At 35.3% G+C, this 20,878-nt stretch overlaps 2 protein-coding genes and 1 pseudogene across 2 annotated transcripts; 2 read left to right on the plus strand and 1 right to left on the minus strand.

The window, feature by feature from the left end:
* Nucleotides 1-760: 760 nt before the first annotated feature.
* Nucleotides 761-9,007, minus strand: LOC105802816 (probable alkaline/neutral invertase F). Its single transcript, XM_012634688.2, has 6 exons — nt 8,171-9,007; nt 6,917-7,363; nt 5,857-6,415; nt 5,239-5,492; nt 1,540-2,466; nt 761-1,069 (listed from the first exon to the last, which is right to left on the minus strand). The coding sequence occupies exons 1-5, from the start codon at nt 9,005-9,007 to the stop codon at nt 2,353-2,355; spliced, it is 2,211 nt and encodes a 736-aa protein (XP_012490142.2). The 3' UTR covers nt 761-1,069; nt 1,540-2,352.
* Nucleotides 9,008-11,070: 2,063 nt separating this feature from the next.
* LOC105802817 (protein KINESIN LIGHT CHAIN-RELATED 1-like) lies at nt 11,071-14,164 on the plus strand (annotated as a pseudogene).
* Nucleotides 14,165-16,179: 2,015 nt separating this feature from the next.
* On the plus strand, nt 16,180-16,999 carry LOC105802815 (LOB domain-containing protein 25). Its single transcript, XM_012634687.2, has 2 exons — nt 16,180-16,441; nt 16,541-16,999. Exons 1-2 carry the CDS (start codon nt 16,256-16,258, stop codon nt 16,868-16,870), a joined length of 516 nt encoding a protein of 171 aa, XP_012490141.1. The 5' UTR covers nt 16,180-16,255; the 3' UTR covers nt 16,871-16,999.
* Nucleotides 17,000-20,878: the final 3,879 nt, after the last annotated feature.

A 20,878-nucleotide genomic window follows, 5' to 3' on the forward strand; every position in this document is an offset into this window, starting at 1 on the left:
TTAGACTGAGAAAGTATGCACTCCCGCATCCATATATACATATATATCATTTGTTATTGAAGGTATAAATATTTCATACTTTTATGTCTTTTCCAGTAAGGTATCAATGTAGATGAATGCCGGTTGAAAGGAAAAGCTTGCAATGGCAAGCGATTGGACCAATTATGTGAACTCTATAGTCTATAGTACTCAAGCAAAGCTCAGCTGGCCATGGCGAGAATAGGATGAGTTTGTTTGTTGGTTGGTTGTGCTTTTTCAGACATTTTTGCTTTTCACACAATCATAAGCAAACTTAGAACACGCCTTCCTATACATGTTTTTGTTACAAGCAAAAGCCTGAAGACCACTGCTGCATTATCTTCCTAAGCTGTCTTCTAATTATCCTTCTCTTCTTCTTCCCCCCCCCCCCCCCCAAATACATAGATACATAGATAAGCCTTTATCTTTTTTACTTAAAGTGCTTATTATCTGTTGTTAACTTTGCTAAAACTTGCCTTCAACTGTTTCACATTTATGATCTCAGAGTTATTATTACTGGGTTAGGAACCTTGGATATGATTTTCTGGCACGTTTAATTATAACATGACCCACCATTTCACCATACATGACTGGAAATGGAACCCAATATATGATTCGATCCTTCGGATTATGGAATGAATTTCTTTTCCCCCATTGGTTCGTTGGTAGTTGTCACTGTACAGTCATCACTTTACTAACAATATTATGTAGCCTTTTTTTTTCCAATCAAGTTTAACCGGAATTTTCACATAAAATCTAATGCTTCATTATTGATTTCAAAGAAAGTAAGAAATTTTTTATCATGAAGAACAGAAACTAAGAAATCTCAATCTCAATCTCAGTCTAAGAAAAAAAGAGTTGTTGGAGTCATAGGATGATCTTGGAACTTTGATGTAACAGTACAATTCGATCTAGCAGCAGCAGTCCCTGCTTCTGAAGCATGTCGTTTTCCTCACAATTCACAAATTTCAAGCAAGCTGTTATCTTCTCCGCTACTCTCAAACTCAAAAAATTTGCTCAGCAGCTGCTCTGTTTAAGTTTTTGTTTTCACCTGTGACAAAAATTCTGAGATTTGATTAATCTAAATCTCCAGACCAAACCAGAGTTATGGGTTTAAAGGGAGCAGTTGGCCTAAAGTGTCCAATTAAAACAAGGGAAAATGGCTTAAACCACAATTTCAAGTTTTCAACTACTGCCATCTAATTTGTAGTATAAATAATGTTCCTATGCAACAGCTTAAACTCAGTTATTTAATTGAAGTAAAAAGAAAAAGAAAAAATGGTACAAGTTTATCTATCAACATCGCAATCTCAGTCAACAAGACATGCATGCATTAATTTGTTTTAGTTTTCCTACAGGACATTTATGATTGTTCAGATTCTCAAGGCCTCTGAGACAAAAAGTTTAGCTCCATAGAGTTGATTCTTTATATTTGATAACTCTGTAAAATGGATACTACATGCTACAGCATAACTAACTTAATAAATAAAATAAAATTAAAAGAAGGGATTTTCAGCTTACCGGAAAACTATGATGAGACAAAGTGATAAAAAATGATTCCTTGTCCGTGTGTAATAAGTAGAAGCAGCAGCAACAAGCAAGAGCCATCAGCAACCCTAGCAGCAGTATCATTATCACAACCATCATTTAACTTGTTTGCTGAATGTTGGAAGATACTAATAAATCTATATCAAGTCTCTTATGTATAATTAATTTCAAAAGGGAAAAAAATTTGCATGAAAATGGAAAAATAGGGGGAAAAACATGTTTCTCTGGAAAGGGTCCTTGTTTTTATGGTTGAAAACACAAGCGGGAAAGTTGTCCCAATCTGCCTGCTTTCCTGATATAATCCAATTCAATTGCGAGTCATTTTATGTTGACTAATACTGACCGATGGCAAGATTCTATTCTGCAAAACATAAAATAAAAGTTAACTCGAGGGAATATCTTAATAAAGAAGAAACATCAAACATAATCTTCATTAACAAACTCTGCTTTGGGTTGCAATAAATTTCAAGGGGAATGCTAACCTCATATTGCAACCAACTAGTAGAACTTATTCTGAAAGCTAATTTCTAGTCACCACCTGTTCAGTTATTGATCTGCAATGGTAAAACGTTTCCATAATGATAATGACCCCACCCAATATCCATTTTCTGATAAATACAGGCAGTTATTAGCAGTTTAAAATGGTTCATCAGTTTCATCAGTTTCTAATATATTTATACTGGACCTACAAGTTGAAACATAAGATTCCTTCAAAAAAAAACAGATGAGCTTCAAGGTGCCCAACTGTAGAAAAACACTTGGCTTGGTTTGCTCAGGAAACAGATATCAAGAAATTCCATCATAAAATTTATTCCATTGTGGCAAACCACTGCATTTCATTGCCAAAATCTGGTTACATGGTGCATAAGCAGAGCTTCCAAGGACAATCACGGGCTCCAGGTCGTAAAGATTTAATAAACATACATGTAACTTACAGCACCAGGAGACAAAAATTTGTAACCAACCTTCGTAACTTCCTCAATTCTAATATGTATTTTATTCATGAAGAAACCACCCTGTCTATTACCAGATAATAGGAGAACCGCACTTAGTTCCTTTCAAGTCTCACGCAATTGAAGAAAAAGCAGTACAGAGAAAACTCATGGCTTTTTCAGTGAGGAAACGAGGCAAGGTTCAGTTCCCAAGAAGTAGGATCTTAAACCAGAAGCGAGCAAGGCTGTACATAATCCATCGTTGTGTGTTGATGCTCATTTGCTGGAGAGACCCCAAGGATAAATAATAGCTTTGCCTGATTCACCAGACTTTGTCAAGAGGCATAGATGAGGAATCAAGAGATTGGCACTGTAAATTTCAAACTCAAAGCACTGAATTTAGCGTTTCTATGTCAGATTGCTTTTAATTAACTCACCTTTGGTCTGTGCAGAAATTTCTTTTCCCTTTCTGCTCTTTTGATTTATTTATTTACTACTCCTTTCACACAGGCGCTTATCTTGAATCAGGAGCACCTACTGCATAGAATTGCATGCTCAGGCATCACCAGAAATCCCAACAGAGTAGGCAAGTAGACATCCAAGTATCTGATGCCCATTCAGAGGAATAACCGAAAAAGTGCTATTACTCTCGGGTGCTTTAATTTATATTTCTTGTATGTTGTCAAGAAGGCCCAATTTTGCGGTGCATACACTAATGCAGAGTCATAGTTAAGGCTCCAGAGATATAAATACAGTTTTGGACACCTAACATTACAACATAAAAACTATACAATAAAGATTTCCTATGAACACAAAATTGAGAAACAATATCTGAAATATTAGAACTGTAACACGTCAACTAAAAATACTTTTACAACAATAATCTCTATGGTGTGCTCAAGCTTAACCTTCTGGCTTACGATGTTCTGAAATTGAAAGCATCAACAGCCTAAAGAGACAAGAGGTGACATATTTCCCCAGATACTTGAGAGTGAAAAGACCTTTCATCAAAGTATCCAAATCAAATATCTAGAAGTTGTGATTTCATCTACCCATCATTGATAAATAATTAAACTATAGCTACAATAAATTCTCTACCAAAAAGAAGAAGCTATTCGATCTTATCTGTGTTCAAAATTAAGAAATATATCAACTGAAAGCATTGAATTCTAGGAGGACACGAGGGTCCTAGCTGAAGATAACATGGTGACCCTTCACGTGGAGAAAGAAATGCTCCTAATCCTGTGTTTACATAACCAACAGCAACCAATGACAAAACAATGCTAAGTTGCTAACAACAAAAACCTACAGAACACTTTTACCTCTGCATCCCATCCCTATTCCCTCCTGATTTCATTCATTGAATAAGATATAGAAAACATGTTAGAGAGCTTATTAAAAGAACAATATAACTTATGCGCTTCGCATTTGCTCTTCATGTGTCACTTACCTACACGTACCAATAAATCTACTTGAAACTCCAACTAAAAGAAGAAAAGCAAAAAGAAAGACATCAAGAATGAAATTCATCAACATTGAACATGGATTCATTCATTAAGTTTGTAGAGTCCCATATGAAAAAGAAAGAAAGTTCGTGAGATCACAATAATATGATTTATCCGCAAATGAGTTGAGAATTGTAAAGCGGCGTCATCTTCAAATTAGGGGGGGGGGGAGGGAAAGTTAAAAATTAGAAAGAAAACCCACAAATTCCAAGGGAGTTCCATTAAAATAAATAAGAAAAGAAACAAAATTACTTCAAATTATAAACCAAACTGTGCGAGAATTGATTCACAATATCCTCGGCACGTATAAAACTAAAAAGAAAATACATAAATATAAGGAACGAACCCTAGAATACGAAGTGACGAAGGTCGAGCAAATTGACAGTGAAAAGGGTCTAAGCGGCTGGACGGGGTTGTGGTTCAGTTTCAGGTTCGTCGTGGATGAGGGGCTTGGTGAGTACAAGAGGGCGGTCATAGGCTTCCTCTTCGTCATCAAAATCGGTGGTGCTGAGATTAATACAGGAGCAGCGCTCCAATGATGCGAAAAATGCAGATGCCATGCTGGTGCCGACCCAGTTAGCCATACGATCTAGCTTGTCGCACGACATGAAGCTGCAGTTGTTTTCCATCGCCTTATTTTATCAGATATTCAGATGAGATTTTTAACCACAGAAGTTTTGCTAATCAGCTTCGTGAAAGGAGGAAGACAGTTAGTTGTAAAGTGGCGCGACACTTTCCTTTATGAGCTGCTTTTATTTATTATTATTTTTTAAAATATTGGGGAATGTTGATTCGTCATTCCTCGCACGATTCCTTTTCTTGCCATTTGTTGGCCTTCTTCTTTTCTTTAAATAACGGATTTTTAGTTGTGATTCCGCCCGTTGGTATAATGTTAGGCCGGCTGGAGAGAGAGAGAAAGTGGGGCCATGGGTTCGGGCCTTGGCATTATCCTTTACAGCTATGGACTCTTTGTTATGGGCTTTGTTTAATCTTTGGCCCGCCAAAATCATATCTTCTATGAAACAGACGTTCATGGAAAAGAATCGACTTTTGAGATCCTATTGCAAGTGAAATTATTATACGGCCAATTTATTGTAACATTTGGATACATTCTCATTTCTCACCTTCATTCTTTAAAAGAAAAAAGAAATTGCTAATGTAGAGAATTTGCAAGAATATCCCTTTCCTCTTGTTTCTTAGAAAGAGATAGAGCCGGTGAGCTTTGGCATGGAAATCCTTTTATCTTCTTCAAGAGAGATAATGGGGAGGTTGGCCGGGTTCTCAATCATCCGCTTGGCGACCAAGTAGCCAGAAATGCTCCATGTCTGATATTTCCTCGCTTGTTTCCCAACATAACGCCCAGCCTTACCATCGTAGTACTCCGGCCATCCATTTTTTGAAAGGCGCTGTTCCATCAGCTCTATGGCTCGTTTTGCAATTTGAGGTCTTCCGGTCTTTATACATGCTGCTGTGAGTAGCCATATCAGAGCTGCTTACAATATTAAAAAACACCAGGTCAAGTTGTATTATAAAAACCCAAGCCAAAACTGTTAATTACCTACGCAGTTAGTTTATCAGGCAATTTGAGTAGCCATAGAAACCTTAATTGCCTTTCATGCATGAGAAATAATACACGATCCAACTAAAACAAAATAAAACTTAATCTAAACCTGATAAAATAAAGTATGAGACTAAGGACATTTATATCCCAATTGAAGTTCCAAATCAATCATGCGTCTCCGGCTACCAATAAGACAACCTTCATTATCAATGGAAAGATTATTTAAAGAAATAAATATAGCTAAGCAAATGACATACAATGGAACTCAATGTTCATGAGTTCAGACACATACCTGGCCATGTTCCACCATTATGGTAACTCCATCGTGTATTCTTTGGATCAAATCCAGTAACAGTTCTCCAATCATGACCCTCCAGTGCTGGATAAACGATCTTCAAAGGCATCTCTCCTATCAAGTCCTCCCAACGCTCCTCAATCAAATCCATAATTGCAGTTGCTTGTGCAGGTGTGGCTAAGGAACTCAAGATTGCAATGCAGTTTCCAACCAAAAACCAGCGGAAGTCCATTCGAGCTGGGCTGACATTACCAATCAGATATCCCCCTCGTAAGGGCATAAAATCAAATACCCAATCGGGAATGGACTCAGGGATTACATTGAACTTGTTGACTGCTGTGTGGGAATACTCTTCAGTTTTGTAACGATATATGTTGTTTAACTGTGTGAAATCTAACCAGTAGTATTTTTGGATGTGATAACTGAGAGCTGTGATGCGCTTATCAATGCGCTCAATGAGTTCCTTGCCATCTCGTTCTGGTTTCAGCATCTGCCTTGAACACCTCAGTGCAAAATAGAAGAGCGCTTGGATTTCAATTGGATATCCATAAATTCCCTGCTCAAAGTGCAAGCACATTAACTTCCAGAAATTACACTGAAAACTTAGTGCAGTAAAATCCCAAAGTAGCACTAACCAGCCAACACTCAACACAACTCCAGCCATTCCAGTACATAAAATGAGTTTAGACAAATATATACAATAATATATTAGGAGATTGAATGCCATTCCCATCCACAAAATCAAGCAAGAAGTCCTCTGCTCTAAAAGCTCGCACAATTACTGGCACGGTTAAACGAGGTTCAGAACAAAAGAAAATAATAAAATGACCGACATGCTTTCTCTGCTACTAGATAAGGGCCAGTATAAAATCATGCAGATAGATCAGAGGTTCTAAGGATAATAGATTATTGCCGAGTTAGACTGGCAAACTATATACTAAACAATTAGAGCCGTAGTGACAACGAACGAGTCTAACTCCTAATCTTGTTTCAAACAGTTGCTTCTGCATACCACAGAGGAGTCGAAGGATAAATTTAAGATAACGGAATGACTCACCATCCTCCTATCAATCATGCTACACCCAGCTGCACACAGAAGTGTCGGAAAAGTGTCAAATCCATCTGAAAGGCAAAGGTTAAGAATCAGCTTCATTCCTCTTTGCACCTCAGGCATTTCTGAAAGTGTATAATCCTGTGTGCACTTGGTATATGATCTTAGCAGTATAATCCACCAGAACCCAGAGTCAACAGGAGCAACTCTCCCTATTGCACTGCCACCAAAATCTGCAACCAAGGTTTCCTTTTGCCGATGCGAATCATAAAGAACTTTAAAACTGGCAGGCATGACACCTTCTCCAAGTGTGAAGTTGTCTATCCTTTTCTCCCAGCCTTGAAGATGAAGAGTCTTTAACAGGAAGTTTTTCACTATTACTGGATCACCACCAGCACTGGCTGATCTCATTAGACAGGTTAAACCGCTGGGAACAAAGTCTCTTACAAAAACCTGAAAGATAAGAATGGTGCAGTGATAATGGTTCAGTGCAATTAGTAGCTCTGAAGTAAGGAATTCAACATCATTAAATTCATTACATATGGGGCAAGGGCTAGCTATCAAACTAGAAAAACAGCATTACTATGAATTTGTGCAACATGAGATATGTGGTTGAATAATAGTTTAGCCAAAAATAAAACTCGTCTCTGTTTTTAGTGGGTGCAAGATAAACATTAATCAACTTCCCCCCAGTACTGGCTTCTACAACAAGTGTCAACTTTTACATGTATGGAAAAATCCCTTCCTCGTTTGTTTTGAAATAAATTAGAAAAAAGTAACCACTCATGCCACTCAAAATAAGTTGCAACTAAAAATAGTAACGTCAACAACTAGTCAAACATCCTATTGAACTACTTAAAAGAAAACTCAACTCGTTTATCTCGCAACTCCAATTCCCTGCCTTCTCATTTCCCACAAAATTTGCAGATACATGTAGGGCAGGTCATGAAGTGCCTACTTTCATCGCAAGTAAAATAACAAGAAGTGTAACTATGGATAAACTAGTAAAGAATATAAAAATGAATTAGATAGATGGTTTTCATGAATTCCAAATTAAGAACTTCATTAACCTAAAAAACATAAATATACAATAGGCTCCTACCCAGCCTACTAAATGAAGGAGCAACGCATAAACCATCTAAGAGAAATGAAAATTTACTGCAACATTATCAAACAAAAGAGAAAACAATAATGCTATAACAAAGGAAGTACTGAATTTGAAGATACAAAAACGATAACAAAGAACTAAACAAATTATACCTGATTGTAATTTAAAGCCTCGGCAGTAGGATCCATAGCCGCAAGGGTACCTACAGGCTTGCCTTTGTAATATACGTAAGATTTCTGGAGTGTTTCCCACGCTTCTTCCACCATCGCACCATTCTCTGCGCGCCCCTCAAGAAAGCCGTTCGATCTAATAGCAGAAAGTATGCTATTCAGTTCAAAGTTCTTCTCAAAACCTGTGCCTACGCTAGCACACGACTTCAAGGACGTATGAGCCACGCTGGTGTTATCAGAGATATTCTCGTTGCTCTGAACTCTCATCGTCTTCTTCAGCTTTTCCTCCGGTTTCTCAGTCAATTCATTTTCTTCCTGCGATGTATATGACTCTCCGTTTCCAACAAATTCTTGACATTTCTCTTTTGGTGTATATGGAGTTCCTCCCTCTCTTGATTCAAGGGATGGCTTACCATTATGAATTGATTTTACGTTGTCAGTTTCTAAAGAACCTGACGAAGGTTTCTCAACATATTCAGAAACCCCGTCGTCTTTGAAAATATTTTTCTCTTGTGAGGGTAGAGAATTCTCAGCAAACTTACACTTCCGAAACACAATAAAATCAGATGATTTCTCGCTCACTACGTCACTTTCTTTCTCCAGAGTCTCCGAAAGCTGCTCCTCAATCAGCTTGGTGCGTTCTTCTTTCTGTTGAAGGCCGATCAAATTCAAAGAATCCACTGGTTCCACCTCTTTCCCCGACGTAGCTTCTACTTCTTTCTCACTATCTTCAGAAAACGGAGTCGAAGAAGGCGGACGAGGAGCCGCTCCTGCTTCATTTGTAACTTCTAGAAAGTTCAGTGATGTGAAAGATGACATTCTAAAAGGAAAAGATCAGCACAAGATTAGATTCATTAGAGAGAAAAACAAATAACATTGCCATTTAGCGAGGGACAAATATACCTTTCAAGGCACTTCGTTCGTCGTTTGGGATAGGAGAGTAGAATTGCTACAGAGAATAGGGAGAGACAAAAATGAAGCAAGAAAATGGGGAGGGAGCGGGAACTATATATAATAAGGATGCAATGAAAGAACTGGAAACCATATTGGTGATGAGTGCATACTGGCACTGCGAACTGTAATTCTGTTTTAGCGGTTAGAGAGAAATTTTTGTTGTGTGGGCGTTTTATATTCGGCAATTAGGTCTTCACATATGAGTTATTAACGAATATGCCATTTTTGGTTTCAAGCCTTGGTCATACCCAAAGTGGAACCCTGTTTGAGATCTGTAACTATTTCAGTCAAAGATTTTATTATTTTAAAAGTACGTGTTTTACGACTTAAGATTGCGATTAGCTGTTGTAAGTGATGAAGTCCTTGATAGGGGCGTATTAAAGAAAAAATATTGTTTAACTTGTTAATTTTCCCTTTTAATTAACTTTTTTTTTTGGTACTTGTTGAGGTGTTATGGATAGAAATAATTATCATATAACAAAAATTGTTAATTTTCTAGAAGAGTTTTTGGTGGCCATTGAGTATCGAAGGGTACATCGAGAACTTGATGTTTAAAATGAAAGTTTAATTTTTTTAGTATATAGATTATTAATAGAAGAAATGAAATTTAGTAATATGAATTGTTATATTTATTTAGAATTTTATTTGTTTCAATAAATTATATGTTCAAACTTTAGTTTTCATATAGATTGAGATTATTTTAACGGTGAGTAAAGAATGGATATTGAAAAAGAAAACAAGAGTTTTAAAAATTACATGTTACATGTCGCATATTGATTATTTTACTATCTTATAAAAATAGTATTGTTAATATATTAGAATAATTTGTATAACGTTTGGTACACTTAGGTATGTTTGGTACATTCAGGTATATAAATGGACAAACAAAACTTAAGTATTGAATTAAGAAAATGTTCAGTATTTAAATATAAAATTTGGAGAAAAAATTAAAGATTCAAATATTAAACTTATTAAAAATAAAAGTAAACTAAAATACAGCAATTTAAAAAATAAAATAGACTAATATTCTTCTTGGACGTAAAGAAATAGACCAATGTTATTTCATTTAACTCAGAAGTTAAAAATTTCTTTAAAATATTGCAAGACACTAAAATAATTATAAATTATAAATTAAATTCATATAATTCATTAATCTTACTTATAAAGTCAAAAGATTGAACTACTTAAAATAAAAATAGATTAAAATATAGCTTTTATATTTATTTTTTTACATTTGAAATTTTACCATTGTTTTCATTTTCAAGAATTTTGTAACTTGTGAAATTTTTTTCACTTTTCCCACATTTATTTTAGCTTTATAAAAATAAGTTACAATATTACTTTTGCCAATTTACTGTTACAATAACTTAAATTTTACCGCGAAGGGCTGGACGAAAATAAATGGCGAATATATTTTGTCGTGCAACAACCAGACGGCACCTTCCTACACTCAGCCAAAACATTACAAAAAGGCGACAAAGCAAAGGAGCGGACAACGGTAGCTAGCTAATAAAAGCGAAACCTCCCTTCTCTCGCAAGTTATGAGTAAAAATTTTACGTTTTACAAAAAAAAAAACGAATGAACACTTCATTCTCATTGATAATTAAACCCACCCCCTGAACCTGTAATTCTCTCATCCGATGGATTTCATCTCTCTTTTCGTTCCTTTTTTCTTTCTCAAACTCTTTATTAAATTAAAGTATCCAAATTCTTTGATTATGAGACGTTTCCTCCAAGCAACCCTCCACCACCATCGCCATCTTTTTTATCCCCATTGATCATTCTTTGGCCTTCTTTAGATTCTATGTTCTGTTTCTTTTTTATGAGCCAACGATTTTCCAGTTGCGAAGAAAATTTTTCTTACCCAATGCCGGGTCAAGTTTCCGTTAAAACTCCACCAAATGCGGGTTCACGTAGCCGGAACTGAAATGAAAGCGGCTCCAAGCGATCCCCATCTCCATCACCTTCGGTTTCACGACCAAAGCCAACGAAAAGGACCCCGGATAAAACCCACATTGATGAATCTTCCCTCAACAATCCGGATCTGGTCCGTTTCTCCTCAAGCTCGCCGAGACTCCATTGCTTCCGCTGATAACCCGAATAAGGCTTTGATTACGCCCTCCGAGCCACGAAATTGTTCGAGAGGTGTTCGGGTCCGGGTTTGGAGCTGGCTATGAGCTTGCACGTTCTGGCGGCGATTTATAGTAGCTTGGGGAGGTTTGAGGAAGCGGTTCCGGTTTTGGAGCGGTCCATCGAGGTGCCGCTTCTCGGAAATGGGTCGGATCATGCTCTGGCGAAGTTTTCTGGCTGTATGCAGTTAGGGGATACGTATTCCATGATGGGTCAATTGGACCGGTCTATTAACTCTTATGAGTCCGGCTTAAGGATCCAGATTGAAGCTCTCGGGGATTCGGATCCTAGGACATGTAGGTAAGGTAACTAACCTTCCATTATTTACTGATTTTACAATTTAGTTGGCGAGTTGGGTGCATGTTCTCTTTGGAGGTTGGAAATGCTAAGAATCCAAGCGCCATGTTTGAAACCTTCTAATACGCTCACTGCAGCTAGCAGACTGGCTTCTGCTTTCTTAATTCTTTGAACCTTTTGATGTATGGTGTTGTGTTGTGGTTAGTTAATTATTGTCATTAGTTTTGCTGAAATTCTTGTTAATTGGTTAAGTTGCTATTTTTTGTTGCTGACTTAGTTCGAGATGTAACTTGAGCCTTAAGACGCTTTGCTCTTCATGATAGAAACTAGGAATAAAACTGCTTACTGGTGATCTATAAGGCCATTGCTGCAACAGAGAAATAAAAATTGGTGTTTGATGACGATTATAATTAACTAGTGTTTTAAAGATTTGCTTGCAGGCGGTTTCTTGTGAACCAGATTGTCGGTTCCAACTGATTGCTAGAGCCTTACCACATAGTATTTCTAAAGGATATTCCAAAAATAACTGGTTCCTGGTCTGCCTTTGTTGTTAACAAACTGGGTGCAGAGGGTTATCTTATAATGTTGTCTTCTGCACACTGCATATTGGTTAATAGCTTAATGCTAATTCACTTGGTGAAAACAATAAAGCCATACACAGAGCAACTAAGCAACCCGGGGGAAATATATATACTAGATTGAGCAATTTGCTTTCTCGAAATTGTTACATTAATCAGCATAAGTGCATTCTCAACTGAGTGAAACTGTCAGGTATTTAGCTGAGGCCCATGTTCAAGTGGTGCAATTTAACGAGGCAGAAAGTCCTGCTAGAAGGCCCTCGAAATCCACAAAGAGCACAGTGCACCAGGACCCCTTGAAGAAGCAGCTGATCACCTGCTTATGGCTCTTGTGTGTGAAGCAAAGGGAGACTATGAATCTGCCCTTGAGCACCTTGTCCGTGCTAGCATGTCAATGATTGCAAATGGTCAAGAAAATGAAGTGGCTAATATTGATGTTAGCATCGGCAACATTTATTTGTCCCTTTGCAGATTTGATGAGGCAATCTTTGCCTATCAGAAGGCACTTAACAGTGTTTAAGTCCACAAAAGGCAAAAGTCACCCTTCTTTGGCATCAGTCTTCATTCGTCTTGCTGATCTCTACAACAAGACAGGCAAGCTAAGGGAATCCAAATTCTATTCCGAGAATGCCTTTAGGATATATTCTAAACAGGTTCCTGGAACTACACCAGAGGAGATTGCCGGTGGATTGACTGAAGTATCAGCCATTTATGAAGCTTTGAATTAGCCTGAAGAGGCTGTGAAGCTCCTTGAGATGGCGATGAAGTTACTGGAGGACACCCATGGCAACATAAGCACCATTGCCAGAATTGAAGCACAGATGGGTGGGATGTTTTACCTGGTTGGGAGGTATGGGGAAGTTCGAAGCTCTTTCGAGAGTGCTATGGCAAAGCTCCATGCTAGTGGGGAGAGTAAATTTGCTTTTTTTGGAATTGTATTGAACCAGATGGGACTAGCAAATGTGCAACTGTACCGAATAGATGAGGCCATTGGGTGATTTAAAGAGGCAAGAAAGATATTGGAACTAGAATGTGGCTCATGTCACTTAGAGACTATTGGAGTTTATAGCAACCTTGCTGCAACCTATGATGACATAGGAAGGTTAGAATTGTTCTACATTCATTCATGTTAAAATAACCATGTTATCCCTGTATTTTGTTTAACTGCTCTGGTTACTTGTTTTAACCATTCATTGCATGGGCAGATTGTCTAAGAAAAGCATTTTCATTTTTATTCACAATAACCATCTCATATTAGATAACATCATATCTAGATCTACCAGCCAGGGTACCTTACTGTCTTGTCAAAATCACTTTTAGATGCGCATCAGTTATCTTTGTTGAAAGCATGATGATGAGGCTGATCCCCTGTTTATGACAATACTGGTTTATGGTTCTTAAGGATGATTTTACTAGTCTTATTAAAACCATTTACAAATTGCTCATTTGCACGACACAGCAAAAAAGGGTCCCGGGATTACATCTTGAACTCTTTATGTATAGTTGAACACTTGAACTGCATCTTTAAGTTTTCCGTAATCTGTCATTGCCGAAGTTATCTATGCTATTGAGATATTGAAGTACATCCTTAAGATTAGAGAAGAAAAGCCTGGAATGGAAAATCCCAATGTTGATGATGAAAAGATAAGGCTGGCTGCGATACGGAACAGAAAAGGAAAATCATTTGAGAATCTTCTTAACGCCAACTCCTATAGAACCAAGATGAAGAGTACAAAGAAGTGGTCCATGTTTGATATTAGATCTTGACTGAATCATGACACTTGGTATCTACGCTTCTTTTATGTATTTAACGTAGTAAGTAAGCTAAATATCAAGGATCTATAACTTTGTGGGAGCCTTCATGCTCCTCGATACATATAGTCCTTAAGTTTTTCTCTTTTTTCTTAAAGCTAATTTTATTGTTGATTTGGACTGGATAGGAAATGAATGAGTAGTAGTTTCCACCAATGAAAATGCTTAGAAGCTTATCAAATTTTAATTGAATCTTTCATCCAAGTGTCAGTGCCATTGGATAAGATTTTTTTTTTTTTAGACAATTATCAGTTGTCTATTCTTATGACATTGAAACAACAAATATGAACATGTAAGCTAGTCATTTAGGGTCAAAATAGCATATCTATCCTAATCTGATAAAAACTACTGTCGTACATAGTATTTAAAAGAAAATATAATTTCGTGCACGCAAGTGTTAAAGGTTTGGAGATCATTAGATACACGCATACCTTATCCCACGTCCGCCATTTCCAAAGAAGCTGTTTCTAGGAAAGCCCCGAGTCCGAGACCAGACAAATGTAGGGAAGAGTCGCAACTCTCCACTGGATCTGCGTTGGATTTGCCTGTGTAGTCGTGGGCTCAAAAAGGAAAAAGTTAATAATAATAAAAGAATGATGTCGATACTTGCGGAAGCAGCCAATGAAATTGGTTTTAGGTAGAAGATTTTCCACGCGAGAGCCCTCTAACCTTAACAGCCTTTGGGTATTTAAATTTTAAAGAATGTATTATAGTAGTGGCAGGCCTCTAGCCTCTGGATAGCTCGGGAGGAAAACAGTGCAGCTTAAGATTAAGATGCCAGTGGTAGGCCAACCGGTCAAATAAACAAGGCAGGTAACGCCAAAGTGTTGGTGATCCGTACTTGGACTCCATGCATAAAATGCCAAAACTCACCAACAGATCGAAAGCTTCTTAACTTCTTAACGAAGCTACTCTGGCAATACTGATTGTACCTCAAAGCACTATATATATATATATATGTATGTCAGCAAAAGGAACAAAAACACTGAGCGTTCAATATAATAATTCTATATAGAATCAAATTCTGCATTAACAATGATGACACTTATCATTAAATATGAAAAACAACACGTTTTTGGTTGATCAAGTACCATTTTAGTCCAAATTATCCTTCTCTTTTTCCTTGAAAGTCAACAGTATGCAAGTGGCTACAAAAGCCTTTCATATTTTCTCAAATCCTATAACGAAAAACTATAGTGAGAGTTTGGTGCTAAAATTAATTTTGGTAATAGTTATCAAATTTTAATATTATTTAACATATTATTTATTTGGGTGAAATGTAAAATTTTATTGTTTGATATTTTATTTGATAAAATGTAAGATTATTTAAAAATTTATTTTACTAAACCATCCTCACTTGTTTTTCTTTTTATTCTTTTCTATACAAATATCGAAATTTATAATATTTTATTTTAATAATAAATAGATGCATTTCTCTAGTAAATTAATTTATATCTCCTTTCTGAAATAAATAAATTGAAATTGTGGAAAATCAATAAAGTGATAAAAATGCAATTTTATTTTACTAAAATATGTTATTTGTTATGATTTGGGGGTAAATATGATTAAAATTATTTTTAAAATGGTAAATATGTTATAAATGTAACATTTCAACCGACAAAATGCTAATTGTCCACAACTAATAATAAAATATATATGATTAAAATATTACTCGAAGAATATATAAAAAAGTGAAAATTTTGATTCATTAATTATTTAATTCTCATTTAAATAAATGAATCAAAATATTATAAAATGTGGATAAATTTATTTAAAAAAATTATATTACTTGGTAATGAAAATTATCTATTATAGTTAAGAATCTAACTTCATTTATTCAAAGATAATCTTCAAAATACAAATAAAAAAAATATTGGGAAATCTTACATTACCATCTGATTACGAGATTACTTACATCAAAAGCTTATTTAGAATTAGGAGGGAATACACAAGGCTCGTAAGTCGCAAGTCATAAGTTGGAATGAGATATCCTGTCAGATAATGACTAAAGTGTAAAGAGCGACAAAACTATAGTTTGTTTCGTGAAAAATCCCAACAACGAGGATGTTGTTAGGTCCACTGTCTAACAGTGAGTTCCACATTTTTCAACAATGCCACCATCGTGATCCTGTCTTCAAGTGGCCGCCTCACCAACTTCCCAGCACTAACCTTTGAAATTTTACTCCCTACAAACAAACAAAGCAGTGCCCTATCCCCCTTCTTGACTTCCCTACACCACCTTCTTTCTCCCTTATATACTTACATTGCTTCATCCCATGTAATAGTCCTCAAAAAATGGGTTTAGAATCTCTAATTGTTACAAGACCCAGGACCCATCAACCATGTGCCGCTTGTAGGATGCTACGCAGGAGATGCGACAGTAATTGCATTCTGGCCCCCTATTTCCCATGTGATGAGATGGACAAGTTTGCCAAGGTGCACAAGGTTTTTGGAGCCAGCAACGTAATCAAAATGATTCAGGTTGGTACTTGGTAATAATAAGTTCAATCTCTTATCCTTGTTTGTTTTGTAAATCTGTGGTATTTTGGTTTATGAGTTTTCTGCAATAATATTTAACAGATGGTGGAGGAAACAAACAGGGAGGATGCTGTGAAAGCACTGGTCTATGAAGCAACAGCCAGGATGAGAGACCCTGTTTATGGCAGCACTGGAGCTATTTGCCAACTGCAGAAGATGGTGCAAGAACTCAAGATGCAGCTTGAATCAACAAAAGCTCGAGTGTTGGAGCTGCAACAGCAAAAAGATCAGCTTTGGAGCGTTCTTATGAATGTTAATCATCTTGATCTTCTTTCTCCCATTAATGGCGGTGACAACTTTTGTTTAGGTTACGATGATTCTATAGCTTATGATCCAGACAAGTTCCCTGTAGTAGGTGACTGGATCTTTTAAAGCATAAAAAAACACTAAAGATGTCGGTATATCCAAGGTATCATCTTCAGGATAAGCTTATGAAGTGTATAATTTTAATGGAATACATATATATATAAACACACAAAGAGAAATTTAAGTTGAGAAGAACTTCTTACCATCACTCCTATCGTGTCATCGATTTCACAAGCTTTGCTGTTTATTTTGCTGGTGGTCTTTATTCTTCTAAGCTCTATTTTTAACAAAAATTTCATTATAATCAATGGTGATGAAGAAAAAAAAAAGGAACTTGATAAGAAATTAACACACTTCCCTAAGATGATTCTAACGAACCACAGAGTCAAAAAGCCTTTTTTATTGGCTTCCAAACTGGAGTTTGGTCGTAGGTACCGTCTACTGATGTTGATGCATGTTGAAAAGTTAAGAAGGAGACCTGTAACTGGAAACACCCACGAGAGGCACATGGCTTTCGGTCACTTTCTAAATTTGGAAAAAAGAAGGAAGGCTACGAAACAAGCCTTGTCCAAATTCATGGCCCATATCCCGTTTAGTATCTGGCTGACTTGGACCACCTCCAAGCCTTGTTTGTAATACTGTGGTTATTTTATATTGGAAAATCAATGGTATCTAAAATATAAATTACAAAAATCAATTATCTTTATGTAAATTTGTCACATGTGCTACACTTAAATGGGTTGCTCCGTCCAATTAAAGTTTCACCGTTCCGTCGTTAGTGTCCGTCAAATGATAGGCAACGCTAAATATGATAGTTCATCGAGGTCATGGTAAGGCCAAATCCAACCACCCTCACAAAACTACAATCACGAATCATCAACATACCCTGTCACTCTATTACATCAAATTTAGTAATCCATCTAACAAGCAACGTCTTACCCTGAATAACAAGCTTATCGATCCAAGAAACACAAGTGATCTACAAAAGTCCTCGTGCTAGAAAGTGACACAAACCAATCGTCCACTCCATCTCTCTCGACTCAACTCTCTCCAAACGCTCTCTCTTTCTCCCTGTCTTCACTTTTCTTGGTCACTTATGGCTCTTAGCCTTCTAAATGAACCACCTCCAACCTTCAAACCACATTCTTGTATCAACAAAATTAAATTGTAATTATAATATACAGTCATCCCTCTCTATAACAACCACTTGCTATAACAACCAAATTTTTAGAAGAATCGATTTTTTATGTTTTATTTTAACCCTCTATAACTGTTTTTCACCTATAACAATAACATACATAGTTATGAAGTACGTTTTTTATTAAATTAGTTCTCCATAACAATGTATGATCTAAAATTTCAAGTAAAATTATAATTATTTCATATAAGAAAGCCTATTAATATCATTTATTAAATGAAAATGATCTTAATTAAAATATTATTTCAATAAAATGATTAAATTTCATGTGAAAATATATTAATCATATTTTATTAACTGAAAGTAATATTCAATGAGTGGAATTAAATATATCAATTTAAGAAACTATTAAGCTCCCTAATTAAATCCTAAACTATCGAGACTATATCAATAAGGTCCTTCCATTATTAAAATAGTTAAATTAACCATTAAATGAGATGTTAAATCTTATGTGGCATAGTTTAAAATAAAATTTTTAAATAAAAATGAATATTTAAAAATGGATGTTGTAAGCCAGTTAAATCTTAACTCGATTGGCATGGACATTGTTGCCGGTGCAGGAGGACGTGGGTTTGAGTGCGCTGAAGCGCATTATCCTCCTATTTATGAGTTGGGAAGAGGTTATGGGTAGTTCTAGGTATTGTGTCAAAAATAGCAGATATCATCAAAACATATAATGAGATAATAATAATAAAGATGTAAAAATCCTAGTTTAGAGGTTTTTGAAGCTTTTACAAAAGCTTTATCATTCACTATCTCTTTTTTTATTTAATTTTTAATTTTAATTTTTAAAAATTATGCCATAACGTTCTACTTTCTTTAAAGTTTTCATTTTAAATTATGCCACACATGATTTGACATGTCATTTAATGATTAAATTAACGGCTTTAATAATAGAACATAATTGTTATATATAATATTGATAATTTAAGGATGTAATTAAAACATTTTAAAGTCCGGAGACCAATTTAAAAAAATCATAGTTTAGGAATGTCTAATGCAATTAACTCTTATAATAATATAAGTTATTCCATAATAGGATGTTGTTACAAATCCGAGTATACAAACGAAGACAGACAACTATCTAAACGTATATTTACTAGTCCAATAATCTAATTTTGTTTTTCTTTTTGTCTCTTCAACATTAAAAAAAAAAGTCATTTTAGTTTTTCATTTAACTTTTAGCTTTTTTAGCCTTTAAATTTGCGTTTTTATCAAATTTGTAACAACCCGTTTTTCAGAGGTGTCAGAAATGGCGATTTCGGAACCCCATTGCCGATAGTTGATAATATTTACGAGGTTAGTATAAAGGTTAATTATAGTTTGGTCCCTTAATTTTGTCAAATGGATAGCTAATTAAGGTACAATGATTAAATTGTAAAAGTGGTAAAAAATAATCACTATGAAATTTTAATTAGCTAAAGGACCAATTGAGTAATTAGACCACTATATTATGACCAAACAGTGGTGGATGTTTGGTGTAATCCACTAAATGTGTTAATTTAGATTAAAATTAGTTAATTATGTTTAATTAGGTTAATTATAATTAATTAATAAATTGATTAAGTATATAAGTTAAAATAAAACGAAAAACAAAACATTTTTGGCTCAGCTTCATCTTCTCCACGAAACCAAAAGAAAAGAATAGGGCTTGAGGGCTTTAAAATTTCGACCATTCATAGGTATGTTCAATTCAATCCTTTTCTTGTAATTTTTATATTTTTGAGGTCTCGAGAGTTTGATTTAACTAGTTCGTGTACCAATTTGCAAAATTGTTGAGGTTTTCAAAAGATTCAATTGTTGATTTCTTGAATTTTTTGGTACTAAATTTTTAGATTTTAAGCTTAGGAATGAAAAGGACTAGTTTGTAAAGTTTAATTGCTAGTTTTTTAACATAAGGACTAAAGTGCATAAATTCCAAAATCGGTGTAATATTTTTGTAATTATAGTTAATAGATGGTTATAGAAGGGTGAAATTGAGATCAGTTTCGAAATCGAAGCTCAAATTTGAAAGTTATGACAATTTCGGTTTTAGAGACTAAATTGAATAAAATGCAAAATTTTAGGGGCACTCGAATAATAAAATTGAATTGATACATGCATAAAATAGGATGATATAAGATATGTGGAATTGATAAATTGAATTGAATTATTATATAGATCATGATTTGAACCAAACTAATGATAACTAGGGAAAAGGTAAAATTACCGATTAGTCTTTGCAATTCAACTTGTTTGCCGATTTAATCAAGTAAGTTCATATGGTGTGTTTCTTTTAAATTGTTTTGTATTTAAAATTAATAATATATATGTTTGATTGAAATTTGGATTGTTTACGATTTGGTACAAAATGTGATATTTGGATTAAATTGTAAAGAAATGAATATGAATTAATATGTTGGAATTACTCTAATGAACTTAATAAAGGCCTTGTACATATGGATATAGATTGATTACAAAGATCCAACATTTTTTGCGAACTCAGAGATACATGTGACACAGGTTTAGTTCGGATGAGTAACCTGATGATATTTTAAAGGTTTAGCCCAAACGGGTAACTTGACATATATATTTACAACTTTAACCAAGCTATTTGATGTGTCAATATAAAGGCTTAGCCCGGACGAGTAACCTAACACAAATATATGTTCAGCTCGAACGAGCAACAAATGTGGTTAATTATTGATGATTATCGAGATCCAATATTTGTTGCAGACTCGAAGATACATGTGACATAAGTTTAGTTCAGACGAGTAATCTGATGTCGTTTAAAAGGCTTGTATAGGTAATCTGATATGTATATTTACAACTTTAGCCAAGTTATTCGTTGTGCCGATATAAAAGTTTAACCCAGACAGGTAACCTAACACGAATAT

Source organism: Gossypium raimondii, chromosome 11, assembly GCF_025698545.1.
Source record: "Gossypium raimondii isolate GPD5lz chromosome 11, ASM2569854v1, whole genome shotgun sequence".
Taxonomy (NCBI): Eukaryota; Viridiplantae; Streptophyta; class Magnoliopsida; order Malvales; family Malvaceae; genus Gossypium; species Gossypium raimondii.